Source organism: Scyliorhinus canicula, chromosome 5 (genome assembly GCF_902713615.1).
Source record: "Scyliorhinus canicula chromosome 5, sScyCan1.1, whole genome shotgun sequence".
Classification (NCBI taxonomy): Eukaryota; Metazoa; Chordata; class Chondrichthyes; order Carcharhiniformes; family Scyliorhinidae; genus Scyliorhinus; species Scyliorhinus canicula.
The window spans coordinates 36,989,878-37,015,296 of NC_052150.1; the positions used below are offsets into that span (position 1 = coordinate 36,989,878).

At 45.8% G+C, this 25,419-nt stretch overlaps 1 protein-coding gene across 1 annotated transcript in view; it reads right to left on the reverse strand.

Moving 5' to 3' along the window:
- The window catches only part of LOC119965910 (oxysterol-binding protein-related protein 10-like), a 287,075-nt gene that overhangs the window by 227,420 nt on the left and 34,236 nt on the right, over nt 1–25,419 (reverse strand). Inside the window, exon 2 of the mRNA XM_038796909.1 lies at nt 10,257–10,432. Within this exon, the coding sequence (XP_038652837.1) occupies nt 10,257–10,432 (176 nt within the window). The remainder of the gene's footprint in view (nt 1–10,256; nt 10,433–25,419) is intronic.

Below are 25,419 nucleotides of genomic sequence, written 5' to 3' on the forward strand. Positions count from 1 at the left end.
TGTCCCACAGACCACAATCAGTAAGAATAAACAACAACACCTCCTCCACGATAGTCCTCAATACCAGGGCCCCGCAAGGCTGCACACTTAACCCCCTACTGTAATCCCTATATACACACGAGCGCGTGGCAAAATTTGGTTCCAACTCCATCTACAAGTTTGCTGACGACACTATCATTGTGGGCGGACCTCGAAAAACGACGAGACAGAATACATGTGGGAGATAGAGAATTTAGTGGAATGGTGCAACAACAACAATCTTATCTCTCAATGCCAGCAAAACTAAAGAACTGGTCATTGACTTCAGGAAGCAAAGTATTATACACACCCCTGTCTGCATCAACGGGGCCGAGGTGGAGATGGTTAGCAGCTTCAAATTCCGAGATGTGCACAGCACCAACAATCTGTCCTGGTCCACCCACGTCAACGATACCACTAAGAAAGCACAGCAGTACCTATACTTCCTCAGGAAACTAAGGAAATTCAGCATGTCCACATTAACTCTTAGCAACTTTTACAGATGCACCATAGAAAGCATCCTATCTGGCTGCATCACAGCTGCTCGGCCCAAGACATCACACAGGCCCACCTCCCATCCATTGACTCTGTCTACACCTCCCGCTGCCTTGGGAAAGCGGGCAGCATAATCAAAGACCCCTCCCACCTGACTTACTCTCTCTGCCAACTTCTTCCATCGGGCAGGAGATACAAAAGTCTGAGAACACGCACAAACAGATTCAAAAACAGCTTCTTCCCCGCTGTTATCAGACTCCTAAATGACACTATCACGGACTGACCTGATTAATACTGCCGTCCTGTATGCCCCACCCAATGCCAGTGTCTATGTATTTAAATTGTGTACCTAGTGTTGCCCCATTATGTATTTTCTTTCCTTTTCACGTACTAAATGATCTGCTCGCAGAGAAATACTTTTCACTGTACCGCGGTACACGTGACAATAAACAAATCCAATCCAATCCAGATTGCCCACAACTGGACACGGGTCCACAAGTGGAACCTAGCAGAGGAAGTTTAAAGGGACCTACAGAGAATGGACACACTCACGCTCTCCCTAACAGGGAGGGTGCAGACAACCAAATGAACGCGCTGCCCAGGTTCCTCTTCCTGTTCAGTTCCATACCAACCTACATCCCCACGGTGTTCTTTAAATTGGTCAACAAAATGGTTATGGCATTTGTGTGGGGTGGGGGATTCCCAAAAAAGTCCTACAAAGAAAAAGAAACATGGGGGAACCTGGCCCTTCCAAACCAATAATACTACCACCAGGCTGCCACAGCAGAAGTGTGAGGGGATGGGTGAAAGAACCTGAAATAGCATGGGTGAGGATGGAGGAGAGCTCCTGTACAGGGACGACCATCTGAGCCCTTGCCACGGCGGCACTCCCAACCCCGCCAGCTAAGCACTAACAAGCCCAATGGTGGTAGCCACGTTCCGAACCTGGAATCAAATGAGACAGCACTTCGGCCTACAGGGAATGTGCACTATGGCCCCCATCTGTGGCAACCACAGGTTTGCGCCAGCCATGTTGGATGCCACCTTTAAGAGGAGGAGACCGGACAGAGACTTTCACACGGAAGACAAGCTAATGACTTTTAGAGGGAGTGACAGAAAAACGACACTGCCTAAAGGGAACGAACTGCGACACCTACCAAGTAAAAACTTCCTCTGCAAGGAGACAACATCAAAGCCTCAGACCCTGAGACACACGTTAGAGGAACTACTGGACAGGGGCAATCTGTGAGGGAGGAACTGCGGGAACTTTTGTGGATGACTACTAGAAAAGGCATGTTCCCCATTGGAAGAAACACAGGAAAATGAACTAGGGTTTGAAATAAGGTGGGGACTCTGGAATGAAGCACTGAACAGGGCCTACTCCACCTGCACTTGCGCAAAACCAAGCCTCGTGCAATTGAAAGTGGTGCACAGAGCACACCTAACCAGAACCCAAATGAGCAGGTTCTTCCCAGAGATGGTGGACAAATATGAGTGGTGCCAGGGAGGCCTGGCCAACCACACCCACATGTTCTGGGCATGTCCCAGAATTAGTCTGGTCCTGGACAGCCTTCTTTGAAGCAATGTCCAAGGTTGTGGGGCTGAGGATGGAGCCATGCCCAAAGTGGCAGTCTTCAGTGTATCAGACAAGCCAGAACCATTTATGGGAAGGGGGCTGACGCCCTTGCCTTTGCTTCCCTAATCGTCTGCCAAAGAATCCTGCTCAGCTAGTGTTCAGGAGCACCACCCAAAGCTGCTGACTGGCTGGCCGATCTGTCGGAATCTCCCCACCTGGAGAAAATCAAATTCACCATATGAGGGTTGGAGGACTTCCACAAGACTTGGAAGTCATGCACCAACTTGTTCCAGGACCCGCTTGAAGCCATCAGCCAATACAGTGAGGGGGGGGGGGGGGGGGGGGGGGGGGGGGGGGGGGTGGAATGCTGCACAGAGGCCAACAAGACAAAGAACAGGAAAAGGGAGGAAAGGATGAAGTGGGTAGGGAACAGCCATAAGAAATAATGGGCGGGGCCAAGACAGGGCTCTGCAGCAGGGACGAAGGGCCCCAGGTCAAAAATAGGGGCTGACCAAGGCTGACTGTCTGGGACAGGGAGGGGTGCCAACCCGCCATCCTCAAGCCGAAACGTCCATACCAACCAGCAGACCAACAGACCCAGTTTCAGGGTTTAGGGCCTTGCCGGGGCCAGCACAAAATAGACCAAGACGGCAAGGAAACACCTAAAACTGGGAAGGGTGGGGGGGGAAAAGAAACTTTACATATGTAAATACACGATAATCGCTTTGTGTAAACTATGTATAAATTACAAAATTCCAATAAAAATATTTATCAATAAGAAATTAGATGATAGTTAACCAGCTGTATTTGCTGCATATTTCATTCTAGGTCTGGTTATAAATAAAAAGTAATTGTGTTTAAATTTACAAACGTGGTGACTAATTATTGGATAGTCAAGGGCCAAAGACTTCGGAAATTTTTGAAAGAATTATTGGTAAATTCAATTGTGTTGCAACTCGAGGTCAAGTGGGGTTTGGATTGACTGCACACTAGCTCAGGGTGTTGTCACAATAGATCTTCAAAAGATGGCAAATCAAATTATTCTCTTAGTGGAATAGGTGGAATGTGAGGGAGACAGCCAAATACAATTAAGTCATTATGCAGAAACCCGATTTTATATGATCTAAGCATTACAATTATTGTGCAGACAAGAGGTAAAATTCTTCATACTGCTCACAATTCAGAAATTCCTTTCATCAGAGGACAAAAGCCACTGATAAAAGTTGAATGTAGCAACACCTGAATACAACCCATTAGCACAAGGTTATATTGTTTTTACTTTTTAAATGTTTAGCTATTTTGAACTGCTGGAATACTTAAGACTGGCTGCAAACATTCAAAACACCGCTTCAAATTGGAAGAGTTTGTATAAAGCACACTTCTACAACCAAATGAGTTAAGGGGAGGAGGGCTCCTGTAGAGGGTCGGGGTTGAGGGCGATGGCAATGGCTTCGCTCCCGATGGCACCGGGTAGGTATTCCAGCGGTGTGGTGATGGCCACTTTGAAGGCCTGGAGGAAGTTTAGACAGCACTTTAAGCTGGGGGCCAGGTCAGGGGGTGGTTACCAATTATGGGGGAAATCATGGGTTCGAATTGGTGAGGCTGGATCAGAGATTTCGGAGATGGGAGGAGAGGGGGATTAAGGAAGTGAAAGATCTGTTTCTTGGGGGACGATTTGCACGTTTGGAGGAGCTGGGAAAGTACAAGTTGGCACAGGAGGAAGGGTTTAGGTATCTGCAGGTTCGGGATTTTGCAAGGAAGGTTTTCGCGACATTGTAGATAACGCCAGCCTTCTCGCTGTTGGAGGCGGTACTGTCGGCAGGGAATTGGAGAAGGGGAGGAATCAGCGATTCTGGGAGGGCTCTGGAGGAGGACAGGGCCTCCATGGAGGGGGTTAAGGTAAAATGGGAGGAAGAGCTTGAGGGGGGTGCGGATGGGAGAGGGACTGTGGTGTGAAGTGCTGCGAAGGGTGAACGTCTCAACCTAATGCAGGAAGTTGAGGCTGATACAATTGAAGGTCACGTGCAGGGCGCACCGCACAAAATCAAGGATGAGCCGGCTGTTTGAGAGGATGATGTTTCTGAGCAGTGTGGGAGGGGCCATGTTCATATGTTTTGGTCCACCCGAAGCTGGAAAGGTATTTAGCACTGTCACGGGGGTGTTGCATATGGATGTTGCGCCTGGTCCCTTCGAAGCCATTTTCGGGGTGTCGGCCCGGTCCAAGTTGCAGGCGGGTGCAGGGGCAGACGCTTTAGCCGCCTCACAGATCGTTCCTAGACAGGTCTTGTTGGAGTGGAGGTCAGTTTCTCTGCCCTGTGCGTGGTGGGGGGACCTGCTGGAGTTTTTTGACCCTGGAGAAGGTGAAGTTTGAGCTGAGGGGGTGGAGAAGGAGGGGTTCTATTCTTGGGGTTTGTTTATCATGAACTTTAGGGAGTTGGTTTCTGTTGAAGGCTAAGGGGGAGGGGGGTTGCTTGTTTGTTTATTTTGCATTTTATATTTGCGAGTGATGGTTGGGGTTGTTTTGCTGTTTTTTTCTTTGCATGGCGAAAATGATGAAAATATGGCAAATAGAAATATATTTTTTTTAATGAAATAAATGGAGCCATAAAACCATTAAGTTGTCAACAGAGAAGAGGAATCTTTTCCCCCCATCGTTTGTGTCTGCTCTTGCTAAAACAACCCAAGAGCAATTGTACTGTACTGACCTGTGCTCTTCGTAGCCATGCATTTTTCATTGCTTCCAATACACAGCCAGAATTCGCTCAAGTGCAATCTCGGTTTCAAATACTTAATGGCAAAACATCCTATGTTCTAATAATTTCCTGCATAAACAAATATCATCGAACACCTCTCATCACTTGTACTGAGGATCCTATATTCATGATTCCTCATCAATTCCTTCACTGGAGTAAAGAGTCCTCTTTTTCACCCCCCCCCCCCCCCCCAACTGTTTGTTGCTTAAAACATCAACTTGCAGCTATCTGCTCCAGTGAAATAGTCTCAGAATCTGAAGTTACACATCTTATAGCATTCTAGAATGGCTAGTGCACAGAAAATTGCTGACACTTCACATTCAGCAATAATTGCACACACAGAACAGTACAGCACAGAACAGGCCCTTCGGCCCTCGATGTTGTGCCGAGCCATGATCACCCTACGCAAACCCACGTATCCACCCTATACCCATAACCCAACAACCCCCCCCCTTAACATTACTTTTTATTAGGACACTACGGGCAATTTAGCATGGCCAATCCACCTAACCTGCACATCTTTGGACTGTGGGAGGAAACCGGAGCACCCGGAGGAAACCCACGCACACGGGGGGAGGACGTGCAGACTCCACACAGACAGTGACCCAGCTGGGAACCGAACCTGGGACCCTGGAGCTGTGAAGCATTTATGCTAACCACCATGCTACCCTGCTGCCCCATGTAGCAATCATTGCCTTGGACAAATCCACCATTACTTATTTGCTTTTGCATTCTGGGCCTTAATTTTACTTGTGTGAATTCACATTCATAAAAATGTATGTATTTTCACTCATCTCTATTCCTTCTCACCTTTTGGATTTTATCCATTATGCAAACACTCCCATAATGCATTATCACACGCTTCTCCGCACTGGATTACATCTGTCAAATGTGTATGCATTCCGCTACATTTCTGAGGTCCATGTCATTCATTGGTCACATTTTATGAAACTCCTACCCGTGTCAGAAAATTTTGATAGTGCCTGTCCAAAGCATGTTTAAATTGCAGAGTGTGCAAAATTGCCCATAGTGTGGGTGGGGTTACTGGGTTGTGGGGATAGGGTGGAGGTGTGGGCTTGGGTAGGGTGCTCTTTCCAAAAGCCAGTGTAGAATCAATGGGCCGAATGGCCTCCTTCTGCACTGTAAATTCTATGGTTCTATGATGATATACTGGGTCATATGTTTACAGACTGTGGTTGAATACAGTTCCGCTGCTATTGATGGTCCCCAGCACCACATGGATGTCCAGCTTCTCGATGTGTTCTGAATTTATCCATTTAGCACAATGGTAGTACCACACAGCATGATGCAGGTCATCCTCAGTAAGACGACTGAACTTCTTCACAAGGACTGAGCAGCAGGCACTCCTACAATACAATCATGACTAGATGCATCAGCAACAGGTAGAATGGGGACGACAAGGTCAAGTCGGATTTTCCCTCTTGCAGCAAATGATGAAAGAACTAGTCAGGACTTGCTAGCCAGGACTATTAGCTCCATTAGCAATGGTGTCACTAAGCCACTCATGACAATAGACATTCAAGCCCTCCATTCATTACATTCATTGCCTTTTCTGCCGTCAGTGCTTCTTCCAAGTGCAGTTGAACATGGAGTACAAGTAGTCAGCCAATATCAGATATTGATGGTAGTGAGGTTTTCTTGTCCATGTTTAAGTTGATACTGTGAGACTTTATGGGGTCCTGGGGCAATGTTGAGGACTCCCCAGAGCCACTGTCTCCTCTCTGCATATGAATGTGCACCATCTCTGATGGATCTGTAGAACATATCCAGGGATGTGAAGGAAGAATCTGAGATGTTGGCTGAAAGGGAATGACTACTGCCGATGGGACAGCTCTCAATTTTGACAGCGTCCAGATATTAGGGAGGAGAAATTTGTATGGTTAACTGAACTAGATGCCCTTTTGCCATGTCCGATGCTTAGGTCGATGCCAGGTGGTCCATCCAGTGTGAATTCTTAGTTTTTTTTATAGGGATCCGAGACAACTGAGGAACTTGTTAGGATGTTTCAGATGACAGTCATTGTCAATTACATTGTGCTGGTCTGTTCTGATGCAAGGTCACTGACATAAAACTGTTTTGCTCTCCACATATGCTGCCGGACCTGAACAATTTCAGCATTTTTCACTTTTAATTCAGATTTCCAGCATCCTCAATACTTTACTCTTATATGTTCATAAACTTGAGGGGAAGGCAACAAAATTTGCAATGGGACAGTAATTTGTAAGGAGGGAGGGATCAAGTTGTTTTGTTTTTTTTTAAAAAGGGGGTGGCAATGGCAGATTTGAGCCAAAGGCAGGGAATGGCTGAGGAAAGAGAAACATGGAGCCAGGAAGAGTGAGTAGTTATCTGTTTAATTGGAATAGAATTGAGGGAACATTGAGTTTCATGAGGGAAGCTGGATATAAATGAGAGAAAGATGAATTCAGAGTTAGAGTAATAGTAACATGAAGACAAATGTGGCCTGATAAGCCAGGGGAAGAAAGGAAAGGTACAGCTGATTAGTTAGTCTCGATTAGTGCGACTGAAGTAAATAAGCTCCTCACACCCCTTATTGGAGAGGGTGAATGAGACCAGGGAGAGGTGGTTAAGACAAGAGGAATGAGAATGGCCTCATTTGTGAATGACATGCCAGGAGTAGCAAAGCCACACAAGATGACAAGGTCAATGGGCTTCCATGAATATGGGTTTCTTTAAATGGCAATCTTCCCAGACACAAACAAACACAGCAGAGAGGGTACTGATGACTAGATTTAAACTCAAAGTTAATATCATTAACATGTAAATGCAAGAACTTCATACAAACCATGGACAGGTTAAGCACAAGATCGCATTTATCACAAAACAAACAACTGAAATTTGGAGTGACACACAGGTTGGTGTCCCTGTGGGTTTCCTCCGATGCTCTGGTTTCTTCCCACAAGTCTCAAAAGACATGTTTGTTCGGTGAATAAAATATTGTGAATTCTCCCTCAGTGTACCCAAACAGGCATCAGAGTGTGGAGACTAGGGGATTTTCACAGTAAGGTCATTGCATTGTTAATGTATGCCTACTTGTGGCACGAATAAAGATTATTAGATGAGTATTCACATGGTTTCTCCTTCTCACGACAGTTTCTTTTTTTTTTATTTGTTAATGGTATGTGGGCATTGCAGACAGGGCCAGCATTTATTGCCCATCTCGAATTGCCCTTGAGGGGACAGTAAAGAGTCAACCACATTGCTGTGGATCTGGAGCCACATGTTGGCCAGATCAGGTAAGGATGGCAGAGCTCCTACCCTAAAGGACATAGTGAACCAGATGGGCTTTTACGACAATCAACAAGTCATTAGACTTTTAATTCCAGATTTTTATTGAATTAAAATTTCACCATCTGCAACAGCGGGATTTGAACACCTGGGTCCCTAGAATATTATTCTGGGTCTCTGGTTTACTAGTCCAGGGATATTACTACTACATCACTACCTCCACAATTGTTTCTGGTCAATTTGTAACTAAGTAATAGCACGCCCTTTTCAGCAAAATCTTGTCTGTAATGTGTGGACTAGAAACAATAAAAAAAACTATTTCCAAAATATAATTTTTAACAGAAAAATCCTTTAATTTTCAAAATTTACATAATTGACTTGTGTCAGATGGATAAATACAACACCATCCACAAAAATAGTTAAAAGGCTGCACAGATTGAGGGGAGTGGTTGCAAGAGATTGGATAATTTTGATGCATTACATTTATCTCACTTTTTTTCTCAGTAACTGCTGAATATAGCTCTTCAGTACATTATGTAATTTCCACACATTTAAAAACTGATGTACATCACATTTAGCAGTACATTTAATAAAAAGATTGGGGAAATTTATTATCAAATTGTTTGCATCTTTATTTCTCATATTCCAGACCCCCAATACGGATGGAAGAGTATTTACTGCCATTTATAAAATGATAGATTTTGTCCTTCTGTCTTTTTTTTTTAAATGAGTCCTTTTTTTTCAGTTTTTTTGTTTCCCAGAGCTGGTTTAGTGATACAAGTTAAAAGAGATGCCAACAGTTCTGGAACGTTCCATTCATTTCATTACATTGAGACTAACTAGAAACAAAGTATCACCATCAGACACAAAAAAAATGTGCTTGTTAATATGTGCGTGTTCAGCTGATTAAAAAAACCCCACAAGAACAGGAGCAGATGGCCTATTGAGCCACCTCCGACATTCAATATGACGGTGCTGATCTTGGACTTCAACTCCACTTTCATATCCCTTTCCCAAATCCCTTGATTCCATGAAACAAAAAAAATCTCAATTTTAAATATATTCAATGCTGGTGCTTTGTGGTGGAGAATTCCAAAGATTTACAACCCTTTTTGAGTGAAGGAATCTTTCCTCACCTTAGCCCCAAATGACCCTGAAATTGTGGCTCTTTGTTCTAGACTCCCCAGCCGGGGGAAACCACCTGTGTCCACCTTGCTCAAGATCAAATCTCATTCTTCTGAACCTCAGACAATATACTCAAGCCTATCATAGAACAGCCCTCATCCCTGGGGCCAATCTAGTGAACCTACACCCCCAATGCAAGTTGAACCTTCTTAAATATAGGGGACAAAATAGCATACAGATTCAAAGGTGTGGCCTCACCAAAGCCATGTACAATTGTAGCAAAACTACTTTATTTCAATGAGATTCGAGTGCAAGAATAAAGGCCTACAAGCCATTTGCTTTTCCAATTGCTTGATGCACCTGCACGCTAGCTTTGCACGCTCGTTGTACGAGTACCCAAGTCTCTCTGAACATCAGCATTTATAAGTTTCATACCTTTATAAAAATATTCTGCTCTTCTATTCTTATGATCACATTGTCATTAATATAAGATTGTCAATAGCAGAGTCCCTACCATTGATCCTCAAGGCACTCCACTAAGTCGCAGCCTGCTAACGTGAAAAATTCCCCATTTTATTCCTACTCTTTGCATCCTGTCCTTTAACCAGTCCTGTATGCAATTAAGTCCTGGGGATTTTAGTCCCTTGCATTTTCTCTGCTGATATTAATGTGTATAGCCTGCAGTTCCAAACCTGCTCCCATTGAATGGAGCATTCCCAGAAGTGAAGAAGATTCAAGTAGACTTTGCCTTCCTCTAGAGACAAGTGAGTGTCAATGAGACACTGTGGAACTCATGGTCTTCAGGCTGGGGATCAACTACCTGAACTGCTGTGATTGCCTTCACATTTAACACACACAGACCTACTTCAGAATTAAAATAATTCTGAATTTTGTGCCAAAATAGATAAGTATCATTATGACAATTACTTAAGTTAACTTAGTAAATCTAATGTTTGAAAAAAATATATATTTAAAAACTTATACAACATCTCAACTAGTAAAAATGGAGTTGTTTTCAGTACCTCGGAGTTTATATAGTTCACCACTGGCAGCTTGGACTATAAACATATGAGAAACTTCATCACTGGGAGAGATCAATGCACCCGACAAATGCAGAACTCCTCGTGGCTTCTGACCTTTGCACTGCTCGTTTACAAAGTATTGCAGCAGGCCCAACTCGCAATTCAGAACAAAGTATCTGCAAAACATTTCACATTAATGCACACATCAGTAACTGTATGACATCAAATTATACATTATATTACCAGGCTGCATATATCCCGTAAAACCAGATTAAAGTGTGGTAAACTGATTAATTTTCAAGATGAAGAATGCAGTTCGAATAGTAGAGACAATGCATACTAACAGCAATGTTGTAAGAAAGCACAGTAAAGTAATAACCAGACCAATGAACATTCTGCCCCAGTGAAATTTCATAGTTCTACTGTACTATTTGTTTGCATCTCATTAAATGAATTTCAAGTTGGTCACTCAGGTGCAGACCGTACTACTAGGCTGCCAGTTACGTTTTATTTAGTGTCTGGTAGCTCCAAACTGAATTTATGAACAGTGATGTTGCACATTATTACGGGCCAGGGTTCAGAGAACCCCAAAGTGTAGCATGGGAGTTCACCTGACCCATAACGTTTGATAGATTTTGGTTATGGGAGTACAAGGGCCCACTCTACAGGTGTGATGCAACAGAGATCTAAAGTACTTTTAAAACAAAACAATGTTTATTCTATGAATCCAGTTAACATTTTGTAAACACACAGTAAACATCTTAGTAACTATCAACTCGAATACTCCCCACAAAGAATAAAGTACCCTTAATCTTTCCTAGCAACATCCATAAGACAAATACCCTCTTCAACAAAGACATCAGGTTTAAATTCTCTACTGAGAGCAGTTATCACTTTTAAATTAGCACGTGATTTGAAGACATTCTTTTCATGCAGAGATCGATCAGAATTACACCTGGTTTTGCTGAGTGAAGCTCGAACTCTGAAAACGAAGCTAAACATACACTGTAGCTGCCAGCAGCTGCCAGCTCAAAGATGAAAGTAAAAGCAGACAGACAGCCCAGTTTCACCCACACTCACATCACTGTAGCTATTTGATAAACACCCACTTCTTAAAAGGTACTCTCACATCACAACATCTAGATGGTCTTTTCCAAATTGAGCCTGAACAGATTTCTGCACTGTTGAACTCTTAATGCTAAACTACCTACATGCAAGGTAAAACCAACTGCAGTAGGACTGTGTTGTACAACATTTGGTACCACCCTTGATGCACACTCTTAAGGATCTCAAATCCAAGCACAAAATGCAACTTTCAAAACACAGGAAGGCAAAATACTTGCTGGCAATCAGAAATAAAACAGAAAATGCTAGAAATATTCAGCAGGTCTGTCATTAACTGCAGACAAAGAAAACATTTCAGATTGATGACGTTTCATGAAATGAAATGAAAATCGCTTATTGTCACGAGTAGGCTTCAAATGAAGTTACTGTGAAAAGCCCCTAGTCGCCACATTCTGGCGCCTGTTCGGGGAGGCTGTTACGGGAATCGAACCGGGCTGCTGGCCTGCTCGGTCTGCTTTCAAAGCCAGCGATTTAGCCCTGTGCTAAACAGCCCCTAACAATGAAAATCGCTTATTGTCACGAGTAGGCTTCAATGAAGTTACTGTGAAAAGCCCCTAGTCACCACATTCCGGCACCTGTCCGGGAACAGATCAGAACCATCAGAACAGATATAATAGATTTTGAGCAAGGGCTTTGGGGACAAGGTTAAAAAATAGTCTGATAGGGTGAAAGACGAAAGAGATTGAATCACAGAGGAATTAGAAATAAAAGTCCAAAGGGAATGGTAATGAGGCAGAAAACAAAGTATGTGCCTGAAGCAAGTGTGCTGCAGACTGAAAGCAAAATAAGAGAGAAACCAAACAAAACATACAAAGGAAATAAAATGAGGTCCAAAATATTGGAAGTCAATGTCATGCCTGCAAGGCTGTAAAGTGCCTTTTCAAAAGATGAGATGCTGTTCTTCACACTTATGTTCAGCTTCGATGAAACACTGCAGCTGGTAAGGAAAGAAGTCAGCATGAGAGCAAGATGGAGACAGACAATCAGAAGACCAAGATCTGCTTGGGGATTGAAGGACAATTTGGGGAGCTAATATAGCTTGGCGAGCACAGGGGTAAAGGGTGAGCTTGGTGTGAGTTCGGTCATGGGCAGCAGAGTTTTAAATTACCTCAAATTTACAGGAGGGTAGAATGGGTAGGAAGCTCACCTTGACATCAAATGCAAGACCAATATTGTGACCAAGATGATTCAGCCTCGGATAGCTGCCAGAGGGGGCAATGGTGTCAGTAACTAGGAAAGATAATGGCTCCAGTCTTTCAAAACTTAAATGCGAAGCACTGGATATAAAATTAACAGTCTGATAATTTAGCAACAAATTAAGGAGTCAAGAGAGATGGAAATGCGTGTCATCGGCATACATGTAAAACTAATTGCACTTTCAGATGATATTGCCGAGGGGCAGCACACTGATAAGAAATAGGAATGGACCTAGGGTCACCAGATGCAACGGTGCAAGAGCAGTAAGTCATTGCAGAAAGAGAGCAATCGCAGGTGATGTTCTGTCACAGCTTAAACAAAAATAAAACCAGGTGATTTCAGCCCCACCAAGCTGGAAAACAGGAGGATAATGTGGTCAACTGTATCAAAGGCTGCTGGAGAAGTGATAATTAACTTTTGGTCACAGTCACATAGGATGTTATTTGTCACTTTGAGTAGAGAGCTTCAATATTGCAGCAAGACAGAAAACAAATTGAAGGCATTCGAACATGGAGTTCCAAGAAAGATGGGAACATGTTCAAGGACCTGAGAGGAAAGGGAAGTTCTGGATGGAATGGTAGTTTGTAAGGAGGGAGAAGTCAGGTTTTGGTTCACAAGGGGAAGGGCAGCAGATTCAAAGAGAGAAGGGCTGCACAATTAACAGCAGGAACTGTTAATAATATTCGCTAACATGGGGACTGGGAGAGGGTTTCATAGATAAAATGTGCTTGGAGCATGTATGAGGAGAGATGGTAAGATGAATCTTCGAACAAGAGTGGGGAATAGCACGAGAGGAAATTTGGCTAGGTGGGCTAATGTAAGGCACATGACAGAGGCAACAGATCAAATGGCCTCAATCTTAGTATCAAAGTAGTCCATGAATTCCTCACTTTTATGTTGGAGGGGAGAATAAAGGTGGCCAGGGAGAGAAATTAAGATAGTTTGCAGTGGAACATAAACAGCCAGAGTTTATCTTGCATTCCAGGATAACTCTGGAATACTAAGCATTTTAGCAGCTGAAGAACAGGGTCTAATGGATCTTTATGATCAAGCCAAATCAAACTTTGAGTGATACAGTCCACCATATCATTTCAAGCCTGCATCCCCTAGACGTGGGGGAGAGGAGAAGAGGGCCATACAAGGGAAAAGTCAGGACAAGAGAATAATGGTTGCATTGGGGAAGGGCAAAGGTGAAGGCGCAGACTACTGATTAAGCAAAATCAGTAGCTGAATGGAGCAGGAGGCTAGGCAGTTGGGGTTTGGAAAAGGCAATAAGGGAATTGGGGATTATATTTTGCTGAGGCAGGTAGGGCTAGAATGTGCAAGGGAATGTTAGGGAGGGAGGGAGGGAGGGGGGGGGGGAGAGAAGAGAGGAGTAGGGGTGGTGGAGAGAAGTGAGCAAAATCAGTGAGCTGAGAGGGAGATTGAAGTCACCAGGATGAGATGTTGTTCAAGGCAGAGGTTGAGGAAGGAAAAGAGTGATCAGTAAATCTGCTTTTGGTATGTGGGCATCACTGTCCGAAGGTCAATTAAGAGTCAACCACATTGCAGTGGTTCATTTTAGGAAATAGAACTGGATTGAATTATGTTTGTCAGTATCAGAATTAAGGTATCAGTTTAAGCTTTGTGTTTCAGATTTGTGTGCCAAGGGTTAAAGCTTTAGTTTATGTCTCCAGGTTTAGTGCCACCATAAACTTTGCTTGCATTGTAATTAAAGGTTTACAATGTAAAAACAATTAGAGGTAAAAAAAAAATCTAAGCTGTTGCTCAGCAACCAGAGGCCCCAAGTACAAGCAGCTGTTTTCAGTTGGGAATAGGTCACCAAAGAAGCAAGACACTGTTCGGAGGCTGCCAGTTTAAGCAGAACAATGGAGTAAGGAGAAAGAATAAAGTTCCAGAAGGTAAAAACAGTCAGAAACCAGGCAATTAAAAGTCCCAGAAGACTGAAGCTAAAGGGACAAAGAACTGGAAGCTGAACACGGTACTGTTCACTGAAGAAAGGGGTTGAGAGGCTCCCAGTTAAAGGCAGAGCTGCAAGGTGCAGACCTGGAGAGGTCAGCTCACGAGAAGCCAGAAACATCTGAAGTAATCCTAAAGTTGGTGACCTTAATACAGCCTGTGAAGCAGGGTGTTCGGTTGGCGTGACTGAGTAACATTGGTTAGCATTGCTGTCTCACAGCACCAGATACCAGGGTTCAATTCCAATGATGGGTGACTGTGTGGGGTTTTTAAACGTTCTCCCCATGTCTACATGAGGTCCGTCCAGGTACTCCGGTTTCCTCCCACAGTCCAAAGATATGCAGGTTAGATGGATTGGCCATGATAACTTGCCCCTTAGTGTCCAGGGATGTGTAGGTTAGGTTACAGGGATAGGGCGGGATGGACTTGGGGGTGGACATGGGTAGAGTGCTCATTCAAAGGGTTGGTGCAGACTTGATGGGCCAAATAGCCTTCTTCTGCACAAAACAGAACAAGGTGTGATTTCTCAGAAGGAGGAAGTGCCAGGAGTGTGGAACGAGGCCAACGTGTGATCTGGTGTCAAGTGTCAAACTGCCAATGTCACTCCTAACGGGCAAGTGGCAGAAGATGGGCAGCACAGTAGTTAGCACAGCACCAGAGACCCAGGTTCGAATCTGACCTCGAGCAACTGTGTGGACTTTGCACATTCTTCCCATGTCGATGTGGGTTTCTCAGGTTTCGTCCCACAGTCCAAAGATGTGCAGATTATGTGAACTGGTTAGATGGATTGGATATGCTAAATTGTCCTAGGTGGGGTTACAGGGATAGGGTGCTCTTGGAGGGTTGGTGCAGACTCGATGGGCAAAAGTAGGGGTTCTATAATTCTAAAGATACAAGTGCCTTCATTAAGAGGTCATCATCCTTTACACAGGTTTCCATTAAAGCCATGATGATGATGCAATCATTCACAATATGTTCACAGGTGGCACGGGTCTTGTTTGCAAATGAACATACATTCTGTACGGAGGTTTGTAAATGGGGGCATTGGGCAAGATTAAGCCCAAGAAAGCAAACTGGGCAGGAAGTTTGACGAGAGAGTAGGATGGAGCAATTGGGAGTCACCACTGTAATGAGCCAGCGCAAGTGCTGTAATGGGACATTCAAAGGTTGTCAAGAGATGCATTGAGGGAACCCACAGTAAGAGAGATATGCAATACCACTGGAAAGAAACTTTGTTTGAAGTCAAAAGTGGTGTTATAGGACTCCAGGTGTTTTAAAGAAAAACAAATGAGCTTTTGACAAGGATGACTGTGCCACAGATCATTCAAGCACAAGAGAGATACGTAAAGCTACCTTATAAAACTGATGAGACGAGACATGTGTCCCTACCTTGCACCGTACTCTCCCAATATAAAGAGTATCCATTAGGTCAATACCTTTATAGAAGGAACAGTTTGAATTTAAATTGGAAAATGAAATCAAAATGCTGACCAGACTCTCGAGCTAGAAGTGGGGGTACAGTTTGATGTCTATGGAGGGTCTACTATTACCGTATAAATAGACAATTGCACAACAGTGAAGGTTATTAAATAAGGAAGATCAATTTCATGTTGCAGGCATAAATATAAATAAAATGAACAAAATTTAAAAACTGTTGCGAAAGACCAACAAGAAAGAAATACTTAATGCCATCTATTAAAATAGAAAATTATTGCAATATCATGCCAGGGTAAATAAAAAACAGAGCAAGTGATGTGGAAAGAGAATCATGCACAGAACTGTTTTGGAGAAAACAAAAATAAGGTGACTTATACACAGGTGGCTTTATTTTCTCTGAAATTTTATATAAACTATACTTGGCTCAGCACCACAATATCTGGCCCTCTTTTAAACGTTAACTCAGTTCCAACTCAAATTTATCAATATTATTGCTTACTTAAATGGCTTTTGGAATAATAAAAACAATTTGGCGAAGTGGGCACATCTCATGTCTAATTAGGACTGTGGGACAGGGCAAGTTACAGAAATGCAGTTAAAACCTTGAAGGTTTTATCTCTTTCCCCCCCCCCCCCCCCCCCCCCAATCCATCATCTCATGGTTCTTTCATCTCTGAAAAGGCCACAAGAATTACAGTGATTCTAAAGCCAATCGAGAGGATGTGTTTACTTCCAAACTTTGTGTGGAAACAGGAATTGGAAGGAAACATTTTTGGTTATCGAAATGCATTTTCAACCATATAAGCAGACTGATGGGCAATGGTCAAAAATGCTTTGAAAAATTTTGTGGAATCCAAGATCAAGAATAAACTTATTGAATCTAGTCCTTGGCAGTTATCCTGTTGTTAAGAAGGTGTACGGTGTGTTAGCTTTTATTGGTAGAGGGATTGAGTTTCGGAGCCATGAGGTCATGTTGCAGTTGTACATAACTTGGGTGCGGCCGCATTTGGAGTATTGCGTGCAGTTCTGGTCGCCGCGTTATAGGAAGGATGTGGAAGCATTGGAAAGGGTGCAGAGGAGATTTACCAGGATGTTGTCTGGTATGGAGGGAAGATCTTATGAGGAAAGGCTGAGGGATTTGAGGCTATTTTCGTTAGAGAGAAGAAGGTTAAGAGGTGACTTAATTGAGGCATTCAAAATGATCAGAGGATTAGATAGGGTGGACATTGAGAGCCTTTTTCCTTGAATGGTGATGTCCAGCACGAGGCGACATAGCTTTAATTTGAGGGGAGGTAGATACAGGACAGATGTCAGGAGGTAGGTACTTTACTCAGAGAGTAGTAAGGGCGTGGAATGCCCTGCCTGCAATAGTAGTGGACTCGCCAATACTAAACGCATTCAAATGGTCATTGGATAGGCATATGGACGATAAGGGAATAGTGTAGATGGGCTTTAGAGGGGTTTCACAGGTCGGTGCAACATCGAGGGCCGAAGGACCTGTACTGCGCTATAATGTTCTATGTTCTAATATACGATCTCTATACTGAGTTGGGTGGAGAACCTCGCTACAATAATGATCATTTTATTAGCAGGTTTTAACCGGGAGAATTACTGCTACAGATAATTTAATGCGAGTAACATATTTTAGGAGAGCTCAAATTTTCACAGGGAAGATTTGGGATTACATAGTTAGATTGAAGGAACAGTATTCATTAGCTTATGTTCCGCAAATGATAAAGTGAAGCTTGAATCAGAAATTCATAAGGAAATAAACAAAGTAGGTATAAAGTAAGTGTGGCCAAAATAAATGAGTGATGGCAACTATCGTGGCAAAATACAGTCAGAAGCCAGAAAATGATTAAAGATCATAATGATCCTTTGAGAGATTTAACACGGTAAAATAGGAGGTTATGGCTGAAGTACCCATCACTGATGAAAAATACCACGGTGAACCGAGTGCTAAATAGGGGTCATGAATAAATGTAATTATAGAAATGGTTTTAGAATAAGACAAGTCTGGTTGTGTTGCTAGACCTGATACCAACTACCAAATGGTCAAGATAATGGGGAGACACGTATTACAGGAGATGCTGATTCCATAGCTATCCGAGGTCTTGGTAATTTCCAGTGGATAAATAAGACGGTTCCAAAAAATGGTCCCCAAACTTAAGGCAAAGAACTCAGACACTCGAAATGCTCTGCTAGATTCTAAAGAAGTTTTACAATTCAGTGTGTTTGCTTTCCTTCCCAGAAAAAGATAATCATAGAGTCCCTACAGTGCTGAAGGTGACCATTTAACCCATCGAGTCTGCACCGACCCTTCAACAGACCACCCTACCAGGGGCAGCACGGGTGGCGCAGTGGTAGAACTGCAGTCTCACGGTGCTGAGGTCCCAGGTTCGATCCCAGCTCTGGGTCACTGCCCGTGTGGAGTTTGCACAGTCTCCCCATGTTTCGCCCCCACAAGCCAAAGATGTGCAAGGTAGGTGGACTGAACACGCTAAATTGCCCCTTAATTGGAAAAAATGAATTGGGTACTCTAAAAAAAAAAGAAATTTTTAAACAGACCACCCCCCTACCTAGGCCTAATCCCCAACCTATCCCTGTAACCCCACCCAACCTTTGGACATTTAAGAGGCAATTTAGCATGGCCAATCCACCTAGCTTGCACATCTTTGGATTGTGGGAGGAAACCGGAGCCGCTGGAGGAAATCCACACAGACAGAGGGATATTGCGCAAACTCCACACAGACAGCAACCAGAGGTCGGAATAGAACCCAGGTCCCTCGTGCGGTGAGGCTAACCACTGTACCGCCCCAAAGAAATTCAGAGATGGATCACGTGAAGCTGAGAGAAGAGTTGAATCTGGAAGTAAAAGTTCAAGAAGATTCAAACTCAAGTTGAGAATAGCACAAGTAGAGTCATCAATTTACTGGAAAGTGTTTTGAGAGAGGCGCAGCGATCCGCACCCTCCATTCAACAAATACCCCACAAAAAGACAGTGTTACGAACTGTTAGGATGCTATTAAAAGGAGTATCATTTTTGCAAAAATAACAGGGAATAAAAACCCATGAACCCCAGAGTAAAGGAGGATTAATTACATTGATACCCACCCACAATGTAATCCAACCTACAAATAGTCCAACCCCTTTCCAGGCCCAGGACAGAGCAGGCAACCATTATACAACACACAGTCTGGCCGGGCGTAAAAAGAAAAAAAGCCCAATGCTCTGATTCCAAATTATAAGCAAAATTTTTTAAAGCTGAAACTGGTTAGCTCCAACTAGGGGGACCTCCCTCAATAACAGTGAAGACAAATTATTTAAGATAAAGACTATGCATAAATCCTGCATTCAACATTCGGCTTAACTTGTTAAATCAGGATAATCAACAGATCAGGCCATCATATTCACATTATTCACTCCCCTGTAAACTGAAAATCACGGTCAACAGGGAGAAAAGTCCAGGACAATAACAGAGAGGCAGAAATGCAAAGCAGTCCACTGGATAAAGACTTCTTCACTTGTTCACAAAGAAAGCCAAAATCAAGGATGAAGCAAGATTAAGATCTCTTAAGGATTCCAACGATCGAAGTATGAGACATTATTTCCATCATGCCATCTCACCAGAACCCAGGTGGTCAACAACCTAGGCTCTGGCCAGGCAGGAATGACTCGACCGATTTGGTCACCTATAACTCTTCACTTACAACATCTGGAACGGGACAACACAGGGCCAGTGGTCAGAAGGTCGTACCAAACCCAGGTCTCAAAAGATCAGACATGCTCCATTAAATTTTATTCTCCAGAATTAATCCAACCTCCAGATAGACATTCCCAAAACTTGGCACCCAATTCCTGAACACAACTGGGAATCTCCATTGCCCCACCTCTGGGACCAGGGAGAGCAGCACTTCTCTCCTGTTGCCCCACTCTCTCTCTCTCCACTCCCTCAGGGCAGATGACAGGACATGCAGCAGGAACTCAATCGTAAGGAGGCGGGCTCCCTCTATTGCAAGAACCTCCTCATGCACCTCCATAAAAACACCCCACAACTCTTGCAATTTGGTCTTGAGGACCTGTACCTCTGAGCAGAGATCTTCAGCTGGAATAGAGTCTTCGTCGGCAGGCATAGTTCATCAATGCACTCCGCACCGCCAGGGCAGCAGGGTAGCATGGTGGTTAGCATAAATGCTTCACAGCTCCAGGGTCCCAGGTTCGATTCTCGGCTGGGTCACTGTCTGTGTGGAGTCTGCACGTCCTCCCCCTGTGTGCGTGGGTTTCCTCCGGGTGCTCCGGTTTCCTCCCACAGTCCAAAGATGTGCGGGTTAGGTGGATTGGCCATGCTAAATTGCCCGTAGTGTGATTAAAAGTAAGGTTAAGAGGGGGTTCTTGGGTTATGGGTATAGGGTGGATACGTGGGTTTGAGTAGGGTGATCATGGCTCGGCACAACATTGAGGGCTGAAGGGCCTGTTCTGTGCTGTTCTATGTTCTATGTTCTAAGCCCACACAAAAGCAACTGCACCACGAAGGTAGTACCCCACCCCAACTCCTTCCAGTTGCCACAAACAAGCGCGTTCTAACTTGGCTCCATCATGCAGAAACACTGATTAACAATGTGCGGGACGGAGTATAAACCATGTAAACCAAACAAGACCAAAGTGTACACTTTGGTTGTGCTGCTGTTGAAAAGCTGAGCAGAGCTGGATCTCGCAAAAACCAACTGCTCCTGCGCTCACATCTCATGGTCCCCATTCTAGACATAACAATATTTGAGATCTCTGCTACTTTAAGTTCATAAAGTTTAATTGAAGATATATCTTTCTTGAATTTGCTTCCAAAATTATGTAATTTAAGCATTTCAAGACCTCTTTCAAGCGTTCCACTTGCTGCAAATGGTGCTATCAGACTTAATTTTCCATGAGGACTTCTAGTCTCACTTGGGAACGCTGCCGAAGTGATAGAGGACACTTTTGACTGCCGAATTGAAATTGCATGTTTTCTACTTATTGGTGCCCTTGTCCACAAGGATTCTTCATCTTCTCCTTTCGCTGCTGCAGTTTTAAAACTCAATTCAAGATGTTTCCATTGTCTCAGACTAAGGATTGTACTGTAACTATATTCCATCTTTCAACGTTTGGATGTCTGATCGCAGCCTGCATTTTTCTCCTGGAATATATAACTGCGAAGCGGTTCTTATTCTTTCAGCGTTGACAAACTTATTTTGGTCCTGATCCATGGACCAAAAGGATGCCCTCATTGCCAAAGCGATGACCAGTTCAGAAGACTGCTGGACAGACCACTGGCTTATCCGCACCTCTACATCCATCAAACTCCAGATGAAACAGCAGAAGATGAAGAAACAGCTGAGAAAATAGATCACTTTTATGCGGCTTCAAGAGCCAAGCATGCCACCAAACTTCCAACAAGGTCTTCGTCAAAATCTTCAAAGCAGTCATGCTAATAGAGTGGAAGAAAACCAGAAAGAGCTGAAGATTGCCATCATCTCAAGCCGTGAAAAAAACATTGGTTACAAGACCAGAAAACAACAAGACTGGCCCTCATCGACGAGAGGGAAAGCTCTCCGTGCCTGCCAAAACAAGATCACTAACAAGGCAAAGAGGAGAACTCAAACAGCAAATGCAGAGGTACACAGAAGACCTTGGAAAAACAAGAATCAATGGTGGACTCCAAAAGCTACAGTGGTGCAACTCCTCACTGGCAAGCACGACACCCCGGGCTTCTTCAGTGCCATCAAGGGAATATATGAACCCAACTCCCTCACCCTCAAACTGGTGAGGAGCAAGGACAAAATTTTACAAGACAAAGAAAACATCAGCCTTCGATTAAGAGAATACCTCAAAGGTGCAATCTGAATCCCTATAGTATAGGAGGCCGCCATTTGGCCCATCGAGTCTTCACCGACCCACCAAAAGTGCACCCTAGCTAGGTCCACTCCCCTACCCTATCCCTGTAACCCCACCTAACCACATATTTGGATTGTGGGAGGAAACCAATGCAGACACTGAACGGTCAAACTCCACACAGACCCCAAGGCTGGAATCGATCCGGGTCCCTAGCACTGTGAGGCAGCAATGCTAAGTGCATCGTGCACCATGTTAGAGGAAATTCCCGAACTCCCCATCAAAGATTCCCACCAGGGGACTTCCGGTTGCGGCTATGACCAGCTAAGTCGCACGTTTGGCTGCTCCTGCTACAAAGGTGTTTTCGGGCCGATTGGAGGGCCCCAACGGCGCTGTAAGGACAAATCCCGGTGGGGGAAGGCTCCCTGAAGAGAACCAGACCAACTTTATGGTCGGTACCCGGAGTGGGGTGGTAAAGAAAGCAACAGCAGCTCCCAAAAAAAAGCGGGGGAAGAAGACCAAAATGGCGGCCGGTGGCGCAACCGAGGAATGGAGGAAATGGGCGGAGGAGCAGCAGGCCGCTCTCCTGCGCTTCTTTACGGAGCTGAAAATGGAGCTCTTGGAGTCAATGAATGCGACGACCACCAGGCTGATGGGAGCCCAGGCGACCCAAGAGGCGTCGATTCGGGAGCTGCAACAGGAGATGACTGTGAGGGAGGAGGAGGCCACGGTCCTCGTGGGAAAGGTAGAGGTGCACGAGGCACTCCACCTGAAATGGCAGAGCCGTTTTGAGGAGCTGGATACCCGAATGAGGCGGAAGAACCTGAGGATCTTGGGCCTGGCAGAAGGCCTGGAGGGGTCAGACCTCCCGGGATATGTAGCAGAAATGCTGAGCTCCCTGATGGGGGCAGGGGCCGTCCCTTCGCCCCTGGAGCTGGAAGAGGCCTACAGGGTCATGGCTAGGAGGCCAAGAGCAAATGAGCCCCCGAGGGCGGTGCTGGTGCGGTTCCAGCGACTCAGCGACCGTGAGAGAGTGCTGGAGTGGGCCAAGAGGGAAAGGAGCAGCAAGTGGGAGAATTCGACGGTGAGGGTCTACCAGGACTGGAGTGCGGAGGTGGCAAAGCGGCGGGCCCGGTACAACCGGACGAAGGCGGTGCTACATGCAAAACGGATCAGGTTCGGAATGCTGCAGCCAGCGCGCTTGTGGGTCACCTACAGGAACCAACACCACTATTTTGAGTCCCCAGAGGAGGCGTGGGCCTTTGTACAGGAAGAGAAACTGGACTCGAATTAGACCCAGGGGATACTTGGCGGCCGTAGCCGCTCGGGTACTTTCAGCTGAATTCTTTGTTTGGATTTTGAACTCTTGCTGTGGTTTTTCTTCTGATGTTTTTTCCCCCTTTGCCAACTTCCCTTAGTTATTGTTATTGTGGTTATTCATGGTTATTTATGGTTATTTATGCTGTTTGGTAGAGGGCGACTGTTAAGTACATTGTTATTTGTTATTTATCTGTTATTTATAATGTTAAGTTGGGGAGGTGGGACGGGGGGGGGAGAGCAGATCGGGGATATGGGCCCCTAGGGGGGGTTCTTTTACAGGCATGGACGGGGACGGGGGTGGAACTGAAGATGGCGGGGTGGGGTGTGGCAGGGCGAAAGCGCGGGCTTTCCTCTGTTTTCCCGCGCGCGGGGCAGAGGAGGGGGGAGGGGAGGAGTGCGGGGCGTGGCTAGCAATGGCGACCTTTCCCGCGCTGGAGCGGGGCCAGGGAGGAGTGGCAAGGGGGGGGAGGCCCCCCCCCCGAGCCGGGGTGAGTCGGAGTGTGGCAGGAGCAGCCGGGTCAGCGTGAACCAGCTGACTTACGGGAGTACGATGGAGGGTACATCGCGGCTAGGAGGGGTCCTAGCCTGGGGGGGGGGGGGGGGGGGGGGGGGGGGGGGGTTAGGGAGGGACACCGGGGTTGCTGCTGAAAAGACCAAAAACGGGAAGGGGAGGACTGGAGAGGTGGGGGGAGGGGGACATCGCCATGGGGAGCGGGTCAGAAGGGGAGGGTCGACCCGGGGCGAGCAGGGAACAGGACATGGCTAATCGGCAGGGGAAGGGGGCGGGTCGTCCCGCGACCCGGCTGATCACTTGGAACGTGAGGGGGTTGAATGGGCCGGTCAAGAGATCAAGGGTATTCTCACACCTGAAGGGACTGAAGGCTGATGTAGCAATGTTACAGGAGACCCATTTGAAGGTAGTGGACCAGGTTCGCCTGAGAAGGGGGTGGGTGGGACAGGTGTTCCACTCTGGATTGGACGCAAAGAACCGGGGGGTGGCGATTCTGGTGGGAAAGAGGGTGTCGTTCGTGGCGGAGGAGGTGGTGGCGGATAAGGAGGGTAGGTATGTGATGGTGAAGGGTAAGCTGCAGGGGGAGAAAGGGGTGATGGTCAACGTATATGCCCCGAACTGGGATGACGCGGGTTTTATGAGGCGCCTATTGGGCCTCATTCCGGGACTGGAGGCAGGGGGCTTGATCATGGGGGGGGGACTTTAACACAGTGCTGGACCCCGGGCTAGACAGATCGAGCTCAAGGACCAATAGGAGGCCGGCAGCGGCAGAAGTGCTGAGGGGGTACATGGAGCAGATGGGAGGAGTAGACCCATGGAGGTTTGGTAGGCCGAGGGCGAGGGAGTATTCCTTTTTCTCCCACGTCCATAGAGTGTACTCCAGAATCGATTTCTTCGTGTTGAGCAGGGGGCTGATCCCGAGGGTACGGGAAGCTGAGTACTCGGCCATTGCGATCTCTGATCATGCACCGCATTGGGTGGATGTGGAAATGGGGGAGGCGCGGGACCAGCGCCCGCTGTGGCGGCTGGATGTGGGGCTGTTAGCGGACGACGAGGTGTGTAAAAGGGTCCGGAAGAGCATTGAGAGCTATCTGGACTTGAATGACACGGGTGAGGTGCAGGTGGGGATGGTCTGGGAGGCCCTGAAGGCAGTGATCAGGGGAGAGCTGATCTCCATAAGGGCGCACAGAGAAAGAAAGGAGAGGCAGGAGAGGGGAGAGGCTGGTGGGGGAGCTATTGGAAGTGGATAGGAGATATGCGGAGGCACCAGAGGAGGGGCTGCTGGGAGAACGGCGCAGCCTGCAGGTCAAGTTCGACCTGCTGACCACCAGGAAGGCAGAGACGCAGTGGAGAAGGGCACAGGGCGCGGTCTATGAGTATGGGGAAAAGGCGAGCAGGATGCTGGCACACCAGCTTCGCAAACGAGATGCGGCTAGGGAGATTGGGGGAGTGAAGGAGAGGGGCGGGAAGGTAGTGCAGAAGGGGCAAGAAGTGAACGGGGTCTTCAGGGATTTTTACAAGGAGTTGTATCGGTCTGAGCCGCCGACGAGGAGAGGGGGAATGGAGGACTTCCTAAACAAATTGAGGTTCCCAAGGGTCCAGGAGGGGCTGGTAGAAGGGCTGGGGGCGCCAATAGGGCTAGAGGAGCTAGTCAAGGGAATAGGTCAGATGCAAGCGGGGAAGGCGCCGGGGCCAGATGGGTTCCCGGTGGAATTCTATAAGAAAAATGTGGACTTGGTGGGACCGGTAC